The sequence below is a fragment of the Haemorhous mexicanus genome, chromosome 25 (genome assembly GCF_027477595.1).
Source record: "Haemorhous mexicanus isolate bHaeMex1 chromosome 25, bHaeMex1.pri, whole genome shotgun sequence".
In the NCBI taxonomy this organism is placed as follows: Eukaryota; Metazoa; Chordata; class Aves; order Passeriformes; family Fringillidae; genus Haemorhous; species Haemorhous mexicanus.
Genome location: NC_082365.1, coordinates 4,178,212 through 4,188,256, shown reverse-complemented (window position 1 = coordinate 4,188,256; position 10,045 = coordinate 4,178,212). Strand labels below are relative to the sequence as shown.

Below are 10,045 nucleotides of genomic sequence, written 5' to 3'. Positions count from 1 at the left end.
CAGAGCCACGCTGGGCTGGATGGGAGGGAGGGACCTGCAGGGGGTTTGGTTCCAGGCTGAGGCACCACCGAGGCTCTGCCGTGGGACAGGCAGTGCACAACGTCCCTCTGTGCTCCTCAAAGTGACAACTTCTGCTCTGCCTTTTCCTTCCAGTGCCTGAAGAGGCTACAAGAAGGCTGGAGGGACTTCTCGCAAGGGCAGGGAATGACAGGACAAGGGAGAATGGTTTTAATCTAAAGAAGGGTGGGCTTAGGTGGGATATTGGGAAGGAATTCCTCCCTGGCAGGGTGGGCAGGCCCTGGCACAGGGTGCCCAGAGCAGCTGTGGCTGCCCCTGGATCCCTGGAAATGTCCAAGGCCAGGTTGAACAGGGCTTGGAGCAACCTGGGATAGTGAAGATGTCCCTGCACATCAGGTGAGCTTTGAGGTCTCTTCCAACCCAAACCATTCTAGGATTTAATGATTCTTTTCCAAGTGTAAGGATTTGGCTAAACTTGTACTTTGCTAATCCCTTTTTAAAGACTGATGAGGTGACAAGGCTAAAAAGGCTCAGATTTTGAGGGGTTGATCACAACAGCTTTTATTTTGTCTCTGTTTTATCTCAAACAGCAGAACAAAAACGTGAGTATTGCTGGGTTTCTCTATGCTCTGCTGTGTTACTGCCTAGACATGATCACTGGAACCATGCAGCAGATCATGAAGATCATGAAGGTCATGCAGATCATGAAGATCATGATCATGGTGATCCTTCAGCAGCTGGGAAATGCTATTTCCTGGCAGTGCCAGCTCTGCCCATCGGTGTTACACAGAATGGTCCCACTTTTGGTCCTTTGATACAGCACCAAAAGATGCAATTTGTTAAATATCATTCTGGCACCCTGAGTGCTGTTGAGAACCCTCTGTCTGTTCTGCTTTGGTCCTCACCTGTGACCATGTCCTGTGTGACACTCGATGGTGAGGTCCATCCTTGGGCACTGATCTTTACCTTGCTTCATGTCCAGCTGCCAAAACCCGCTGTCAGAGCCCCTGTGCTGCCATGCAAACATCTGCTTCTGGGAGCTGCTGCCAGCAGAACCCTGGGGTTCTTGTTTTATGGTGTTCTGTTGGCAGAGGAAGGCCTTTTAACCTTCCTTCTCCTCCTCCATAAAGCTCCAGCCAGCCCTGTGGCAATGCTGGCCCTGGCACCTTTGCAGCACAATGCTCATGGTGGGCTGGGAGTGCCCAGCTGGGAATGCCCTGGGATGGTGGAGCTGAGTGCTTGGGCTGCCAGCTCTGCCCCCATCCATGCCTCTGTCTCCCCCTGACTGCTGCACCAAGTGGATTTTGGGCTCCCTGGAGCTCTAAGGGCTCTGCCAACTTTCCCCTCTTCCTCCCAGTGCATGCTCCCAAAACTGCCCTTCCCAAGGACCTGCTTCTCTCTGGGCCTTTTGGCAGCATTCTTGGACTGTGTTTACTTTTCCTGCTGTGCTGGGGGTATCAAGGATGCCTCCAGCCCACCAGGTGTGGCCCAGCCTTGCTGCAAATTTGGGAGGTGGCTCAGAGTCTTCTCTAGAGTGTGGGGGCCACGAGGGAAGGGCAGCTGAGCACGGAGCTGCCTGCAGTGGGCACCTGCCTGTCCCAGTGGCTGGGAATCCCCTCCCTGTGGGACTCTGAACTCCTCTTTGCAGAGCTGGACGAGTCCCTGCGCTCCTTCGCCGAGAAGGTCTTTGCCTCCGAGGTGAGGGATGAGGAGGTCAGGGGGGAAATCTCTCACTTTGATGTGGAAGATATCTGCCCCATCTCCCGGAAGGAAATGACAGTGCACATGATGCTCCAGGAGGCCAGCTCCACCGTGGAAATGCGGTGAGTTCCCAGGAGAGAGCAAGGAGAGGAGCACAGCCTGCACCTCCTGCCCACTGCAAACAGGGGGATGTAAATCAGGCCCTTGGGCACAGCTCACCACACCTGTGTAATAAATCCTTGATAATCCCAGGGCATGTGTCAGGTACTCCAGGATTTCCTCTCCAACTGCTTCCAGTGCTGGACAGAAAGACACCCTTGGCCCTTTCCCTGGGTGCCAGCACAGCCATGGCCACGGAGCTGTCGGGGAGGGAGACTTGGGAACTCTGGAAAGCTGCAACTTCCAAAGCCTGAGGCTACTTTGTGTGCTGTGGCCTGTGCTTCAGGCAGCCCCTGTTTGAGGTGCTCAGAAATCACCAGTGAGCTGCATCATGGTGTGCACAGCTGAAACACAGCTGGGGGAAGTGCCCCTGGCCCTGCAGCTGTGTGTGACCATGGAACGGGGCTGTTTGCCTGAGCCTTTCCTCGCAGCAGGAAGAAGCTGATCCGCATGAAGACGACAGTGCTGCCACCACCCGTGGCCCCGGGGGCTGTCCCCAGCCTGCCTGTCACCGAGGAGGCCAGCTCCACCTGCCCCCAGTACCAGACTGTGCCCGACTTCCAGCGGGTGCAGATCACTGGGGATTACGCCTCTGGGGTAGGTACTGCCATGGCTGCTCCCTTTGCACACTGGCCACCCCTCTGCTCCCTGCCTGTCCCTCAGCTGTGCCCAGTGCCCACTTTCAGGGTCAATTACAGGAGTCTGTACCTGCTGCAGTGGGGAGGGTGTCTCCCACTGTGCCTCACAAGCATCTGGGAGTGCCCTGCTGCATCCCTGGGGATCCAGAGCAGAGCTGAATTCCTTAGCAGGAGCTGTGGGGTGCTGCATATTCCCAGGGAGGGCCCAGAAGAACAGGCTGTGCTCACTCTGTCACATCCTCTCTGCTTGCACACAGCTCTGTCTGAGGTCTGTGCACATCCAGGGATCCCAGAACAGCTGAGGGAAGTCACCAAGCCCCTGGTACAGGCAGGGTCACCCAGAACCATTTGACCAGGACTGTTATCACATCCCGTGCTAATCCTGCCTCCCTCTCCTCCTCACCCTCCTATTACATTTGTGCTGCTTCTAAGAACCTGCTGGAAGGTTGCTCAGCCTGGAGCTGCCCAGCAGAGGGGATCTGGAAATCCCTCCCTGTACTGAGCACATTCCCCCTGCCATGACTGTCCTAGCTGGGAGTGCTGGTTTCCTGATCTACTCCACTCCAGTCTCTTCTGACTGCCCAAACCACTTGTTTGTGCAGTAAATCAAAAATCATTGACACACAGGGTTAGTGCATCTTGTTGTTCCTGCTTCAGTTTCAGCCTGGGCTCCAAAAATAGCTTTAATGTTTTGCCCAGGTCTGGCTTCCATTTCAGGGTCCATTACTGATTGCAGCGAGGAATGTAAGAGGGGGTGACATCAGAATTCCCTGGTTCTGCAGCCAGGAGCTTCCCTTTGCCATGAGTCTCTGCCTATCATCCCTTCCTTGCCCTGCTCAGGCAGAGCAGTGGGACATTGATATGATATGATTTGATACATGATATGATGAGATAGATGAGATATATGATTATATGATAGGACAAGAAAGCTGGAGAGGGACTTTTTACAATACCATGAAGTGACAGGACAAGGGGGAATGGCTCCCCACTGCCTGAGGGCGGGGACAGATGGGTTATTGGGAAGGAACTGTTCCCTGTGAGGATGGGGAGGCCCTGGCACAGGCTGCCAAGAGCAGCTGTGGCTGCTCCATTCCTGGAAGTGTCCAAGGCCATGTTGGATGGGGCTGGGAGCACCCTGGTATAGTGGAATGTGTCCCTGCCCACAGCAGGGGCTAGAGCAAGATGAGATTTAGGATCCCTTCCAGCCCAAACCATTTTTTGACATTTATCTTGCCGTGACCAAAATCTCCCTCCGCCTGGGAGGGGTGCACCAGGGTGTGTTTCTTGGACACACCTGTGTTCCTTCAGCATCACCTCTCCTGCAGGTGACAGTGGAAGACTTTGAGGTGGTGTGCAGGGGCCTGTACCGGGCGCTGTGCATCCGGGAGAAGAACATGCAGCAGTCGCTGCAGAGGTTCCCCAAGACGCCCTCGCAGTACCTGCGTTCCATCGAGGGCGAGCCCTGGAAACCCAGTGACCTTGGCCCAGGTACATCCAGGCTCTCCAGGGGGTGCCTTCAGCACAGGGCAGGGCTCAGACACTTGCCCAGGCCCTCTCCTTGGTGTCACAGTGGTGGGGTGTCCTGGCTGGCTGTGTGGGGTGGGGGGGAGCAAGGTAGACCTGGGAGGTTTGGGCTGGCAGCCTGATGGAATTCTCCTTTTGCTGCAGTGTTTACCCCACCAGTGAAGGAAGGACAGGACCCCCTCGACAGCGGGAACCTCCCTGAGGACCTGGGATACCACGTGCAGATGAAGGATGGGATAGTTTATGTCTACGCAGACAAGGCAGCGGCTGAGAGAAACGAGCCAAAGGACCTGCCCTACCCCAGCCTCGAGCACTTCATTGATGACATGAACTTCCTCTTGGTCCTGATTGCACAGGGGCCTGTGTAAGTGCACGACCCACCAGGTCCTGCCTTGGTGGGCAGAGGGAGGCGAGGGCAGCCCCCTCCCCTTCCTGGGAAGAGGGAGGAACCTGCGGGTGACACACCTGGCTGCACGAGTGTCCTCAGTACTTGTCAGCCCTCTTGGCTTGGGTCTTAAGCAAAGCAGCGCTCAGGGGCTGGAGGCAGGACCTGCAGGTTGTCTCCCAGCTGGGCAGCCTTCCTTCAGAGCACTGTGATAGAGCCAGGGGAGGCATCTCAGCAGAGCAGGGCTGGCCAGCATGAGCTCCTCCAGCCCAGGTGGAATCTGTGTCCCTGAGCTGAGGGGTGAGGAGCCCAGTGACTGTTCTGCCCTTTGCTCTCACCAGGAAGACCTACGCTCACCGGCGCCTCAAGTTCCTCTCGTCCAAGTTCCAAGTGCATGAAATGCTCAATGAGATGGAGGAGATGAAGGAGCTGAAGAACAACCCCCACCGTGACTTCTACAACTGCAGGAAGGTAAAAGGCAAGGCTTAGAGCTCCAGGGACCCTGGAGAGGAGCAGTCATGGAGCCTGCCCCTCCCTGGGAGCTGGATGTTAGAGTCCACGTGTGTAGCAGCAGCATTGCTCCTGTGAAGGGGATGTGCTGCCTTTGATGCTCTTGGCAAAGCTGTGCCCTCTGGCTGTGTTCACCTGCTGGGCTGAGCCCTGCTCACACACAACATACCCACCTGAGGGGTTTGTTCACACCCCGGGATGATACCTGAGCAGCCCAGCCTGAAGCTGTCCCTCTGTTTTCCCAGGTGGACACGCACATCCACGCTGCAGCCTGCATGAACCAGAAGCACCTTCTGCGTTTCATCAAGAAATCTTACTGCGTGGATGCCGACCGCGTGGTCTACAACGCCAAGGGCAAACAGCTCACCCTGAAACAGCTTTTCCAGCAGCTCAAACTGCACCCCTACGACCTGACAGTGGATTCCTTGGATGTCCATGCTGTAAGTGATAGGACATTTAATATAAGATCACTCACGGGTCACTCTTCCCCCCATGGCTTTTGCCTTCCCTGTGCACCCCCACTTGCTGCGTGCATTAATATTTGTGTCAGGGTGCAGCAGCTCCTGGTGATGCCGTTTTGGGTGGTTTGGCTCAGTCCCTGCTCCCTGCCAAGCTGTGAGGGCAGTGTTTGAGCCTGAGCTCCCTGCTGCAGGGCCGGCAGACATTCCAGCGCTTTGACAAGTTCAATGACAAGTACAACCCCGTGGGGGCCAGCGAGCTGAGGGACCTCTACCTGAAGACAGAGAACGCCATCAACGGCGAGTACTTTGCTACCATCATCAAGGTATGGAGAGAGGGCAGGAGAACAGAGTGAAGCTGTGCTGCTGCTCTGGCTTCCCTTGCCATGGTGTGCTCTGGTTTGCAGGAGGTTGGCTCTGACCTGGAGGATGCCAAGTACCAGCACACAGAGCCCCGGCTCTCGATCTACGGGCGGTCGCCTGAGGAGTGGGCCAAGCTGGCCAGGTGGTTCAACACCCACCGGGTCTATTCCCCCAACATGAAGTGGATGATCCAAGTGCCCAGGATTTAGTATGTGCTTGAGGCTGAGGGGGCACTGTGCCTTATAGATCCCTCATCCCTGAAAGGGTTGTGGGGACAGTGGGCTGTGTTGTCCCTCTGGTAGCAACTAATCCCTGTCTCTGTCCACAGTGATGTGTTCAGGTCTAAGAATTTCCTCCCCCACTTTGGGAAAATGCTGGAATACATCTTTGTTCCTGTGTTTGAGGCAACAATCAATCCCCAAGCCCACAAGGAGCTCAGTGTCTTTCTACGCCACGTGAGTGTCACCTGGTGATGTTGTCAGGTGTGGGGAGAAGTCACATTCCTGTTTGTGCACAAGAAATAGGTGCTGGCTCTGACATGGGAAATGGCATCCGTGGGCCAGGGGGCTCTGCCTCATTCCGGGGAAGGGGGGGTGGCCAGAAGGGCAGGAGGGGTCAGACTGCGCGGGCTGGCGGCTGTGGGGCTGGGAATTGCTGTGCACCCACCTCCTGGGGACATGTGAGCTGTGCACCCAGCTCCTGGGGACGTGTGAGCTGTGCACCCAGCTCCCGGGGACGTGTGAGCTGTGCACCCAGCTCCTGGGGACGTGTGAGGTGTGCACCCATCTCCTGGGGACGTGTGAGGTGTGCACCCATCTCCTGGGGACGTGTGAGGTGTGCACCCAGCTCCTGGGGACGTGTGAGCTGTGCACCCACCTCCTGGGGACGTGTGAGCTGTGCACCCACCTCCTGGGGACGTGTGAGCTGTGCACCCACCTCCTGGGGACGTGTGAGCTGTGCACCCACCTCCTGGGGACGTGTGAGCTGTGCACCCAGCTCCTGGGGACGTGTGAGCTGTGCACCCACCTCCTGGGGCCGTGTGAGCTGTGCACCCATCTCCTGGGGACGTGTGAGCTGTGCACCCATCTCCTGGGGACGTGTGAGCTTTACTCCTGGTCCTGGACAGTGCTTGGGGGGTTGTGAGGAGCGAGGTCTGCAGCCTTGCCCGAGCCTGCCCCTGGGGGGCACAGGGGCAGAGCCAGGCTCTGGTGAGCTGTGGTGGGGCAGAGTGAGCCCACCTGGGGGAGTGACAAGGTGGGGAGTGTGAGATGCACCTTTTTGCTCCCTTGCCAAGCAGATCACGGGCTTTGACAGCGTGGATGATGAATCCAAGCACAGTGGACACATGTTCAGCACTAAAAGCCCAAAGCCAGAGGAGTGGACTTCCCAGAAGAACCCATCCTACACCTACTACATCTACTACATGTATGCCAACATCCTGGTGCTGAACAACCTGCGCAGGTGAGGCCTGGGACCTGCCAAGGGGCTGCCTCGTGCCTTGCCTCAGTTCTTTGATTGCTGGTGTGGAAGAAGTGGGGTTCTCCTCGCTCTGTATTTGGAGCATTACGTCCCAGAGCAATCCAGACCCCCTTGGGTAGGAGGGGTGATGGACTGGGGAGAGAGCTCAGGGATTGCAGAGATGCATCTATTGCACACACAGAGGAGAAAAGAGAAGGAGTAATGTGCTCCTAGGTCAAGCTGGATTCCTGGGGACTCATGGCAGGGGCAGAGCTGGGCCTGAAGTTGGGTTCAGCCACCCAACCCTGCTCTTTGCCTGCTCTGAGTGCTCCTTCCCTGTGCCCAGGCAGCGTGGCATGAACACATTCCTGTTCCGCCCGCACTGCGGCGAGGCCGGGGCCCTCACACACCTGCTGGCAGCCTTCATGACAGCTGATAACATCTCCCACGGGCTCAACCTCAAGAAGGTACGTGGAGCAGGCTGCCAGGAGCAGCCCAGGCACGGCAGAGCGGGAGAAGTGCTCACAGCTGCCTCAGGTAGCTGGCAGTTACCTGTGCCTCTGCTTTGCACTGACACAGCCTGGCTTCAGGCAGATGTTAAATGGTTCTCTGGGCTTCTCCAGGCATGTCTGGGGATGTGGCTGAGCAGTGTATTAGATTTTGGGGGTTTGGCCTCACAGACCCATCAGAGAATATGTTTGCTATCACTGGAGCCATCTGAGTTTGATATCAGACAGCTCCTTGGCCTCTTGTGCTCCTTAGCCTGAAGCACTGATTGCTGGCTGGCCCACCTCTCTCCTTGCACACAATTCTCTGGCTGGGACCAGCCTGATCTGAGGAATGACCCTGGAGAGGTGGAAGGTGCAGAACTTTATCCCTAACGTGGTACCTCTGCTCCTCTCTGCAGAGCCCAGTGCTGCAGTACCTGTACTTCCTTGCCAGAATTCCCATTGCCATGTCCCCACTGAGCAACAACAGCCTCTTCCTGGAGTACGCCAAGAATCCCTTGCTTGACTTCCACCAGAAAGGGCTCATGGTGTCCCTTTCTACAGACGACCCCATGCAGTTTCACTACACCAAGGTACAGAGTGAGCTGAGCACTGGGGCTGGGACTGTGGGGCTGGCACTGTGTGGGCCTCAGTTTTTTTGGAAGCCAGTGGCACTTGCAGAAGGTCCAGCACATGCTGGGCCATCTCCCCCTCCACCAGCAGATGTCCAGGTAGGATATTAGGAAAAATTTCTTCACTGAAACCGGGCTCAGGCATCTGAACAGGCTGCCCAGGGCAGTGGTGCCTGGAAGTTTTCAAAAAATGAGAACACGTGGCTCTTTGTGATATGGTTTAGTGGGCATGGGGGTGCTGGCTGAAGGCTGGACTTGATCCTGGAGAACTTTTCCAGCCCTAAAGATTCAGTGAGCTGTGGGACAGCCCCTGCAGAGCTCAGGCTGTGCTGGCAGAGGCTGCTGACCCCTAACCCTGCACTGCAGGAGCCTCTCATGGAGGAGTACGCCATCGCTGCCCAGGTGTTCAAGCTCAGCACCTGTGACATGTGTGAGATTGCCAGGAACAGCATCCTGCAGTGCGGCCTGTCCCACGAGGTGGGTGTCCTGTCCCCTGAGGGGTGTCCTGTCCCCTGAGGGGTGTGTCCTGTAGCGTGTCCTGTCCCATGAGGGGTGTCCTGCCCCCTGAGGGATGTGTCCTGCAGTGTGTCCTGTCCCATGAGGGGTGTCCTGTCCCCTGAGGGGTGTGTCCTGCAGCGTGTCCTGTCCCCTGAGGGGTGTGTCCTGCAGCGTGTCCTGTCCCCTGAGGGGTGTGTCCTGCAGTGTGTCCTGTCCCACAAGCTGCGTGTTCTGCAGTGTCTCATATCCCATGAGGTCTGTCCTGTCCCATGGAGGGGTGTGTCCTGCAGCATGTCCTGTCCCATGAGGTGTGTCCTCTGCCACATCGTGGGTGTCCTGTGCCACGCAGGGGGTCCTGCAGTGTCTCCTGTCCCACGAGGTGTGTGTCCTTCTGGGGTGGTCCTGCCCACGGCCTGAGAACGGCACCAGCTCCGCTCGTGGGCTCAGGGCTTCCCTCGGGCGCTGCCAGCGGGGCTCCTGAGGTCGGTACCGCTGTCTTTGCCTCTGGCAGGAGAAAGTGAAGTTCCTGGGTGAAAAATACCAGGAAGACGGGCCCGATGGCAATGACATTCGGAAGACGAACGTGGCCCAGATCCGCGTGGCCTACCGCTACGAGACCTGGTGCTACGAGCTCAACCTCATCGCCGAGGGGCTGAAGAACGAATAGGCGGGGGCCGGACCGCGGGGCCGGGGCCGTGCCGGACTGTGAGGGAGGCCGGGGCAGCGCAGTAAAACCCCGTCTGTGAAGCGGCTCCGAGCGACAGAGTGAAAGGGGACGGGACTGTGGCCTGAGTGACAGCCACGCCAGCCAATGGGCGATGGCTCTGTGCGCCTAGGGGTAGGGTGAGGGTGGGATCTCGATGTGAGTGACAGCCACAACAGCCAATGGGCTGCGGCTCCGTAAGAGCCAGGAGTGTCCTGCGGGAGCGGGCCGGGGCCGCGGAGAGATGGGACGGGGCGCGGTGTGGGCGGGGCCCCTTTCTGAGTGACGGCCGCTTTAACCAACGGCAAACGGCTCCGGGCGCTCCGGGGCGGGGAGAAGGCGGGATCACCGCTTGAATGATGGCTACAGCAGCCAATGGGGGGTGGTTCCGTGCGCGCCCGGAGCGTCCTGCGGGAGCGGGGCCGGGAGCGGGCCGAGGCCGCGGTGAGATGGGGCAGGGGGCTGCGGAACCGGTTGGGGGCTACGCCGGGAGGGTGAGCGGGTGGCCCG

General features: G+C 57.8%; 2 protein-coding genes across 6 annotated transcripts in view; both read left to right on the top strand.

Annotated features, from left to right (window-relative positions):
* The first annotated feature begins 1,672 nt into the window (after positions 1-1,672).
* Positions 1,673-9,584, top strand: AMPD1 (adenosine monophosphate deaminase 1). The gene is made up of 14 exons (XM_059867502.1): positions 1,673-1,841; positions 2,310-2,475; positions 3,842-4,004; positions 4,185-4,404; positions 4,767-4,896; positions 5,181-5,375; positions 5,588-5,719; positions 5,801-5,964; positions 6,085-6,211; positions 7,054-7,217; positions 7,561-7,681; positions 8,122-8,295; positions 8,701-8,811; positions 9,344-9,584. The coding sequence occupies exons 1-14, from the start codon at positions 1,792-1,794 to the stop codon at positions 9,497-9,499; spliced, it is 2,073 nt and encodes a 690-aa protein (XP_059723485.1). The 5' UTR covers positions 1,673-1,791; the 3' UTR covers positions 9,500-9,584.
* A 318-nt stretch (positions 9,585-9,902) lies between these two features.
* DENND2C (DENN domain containing 2C) overlaps positions 9,903-10,045 on the top strand; it is a 29,686-nt gene continuing 29,543 nt past the window's right edge. For 4 of the 5 annotated variants that reach the window (XM_059867544.1, XM_059867543.1, XM_059867542.1 and 1 more), the window contains exon 1: positions 9,904-9,979. The gene's annotated coding sequence lies outside the window, so the exon portion shown is untranslated. Of the gene's footprint in view, positions 9,980-10,045 lie in introns of all 5 variants that reach the window. The other variant, XM_059867545.1, reaches the window with a different exon arrangement.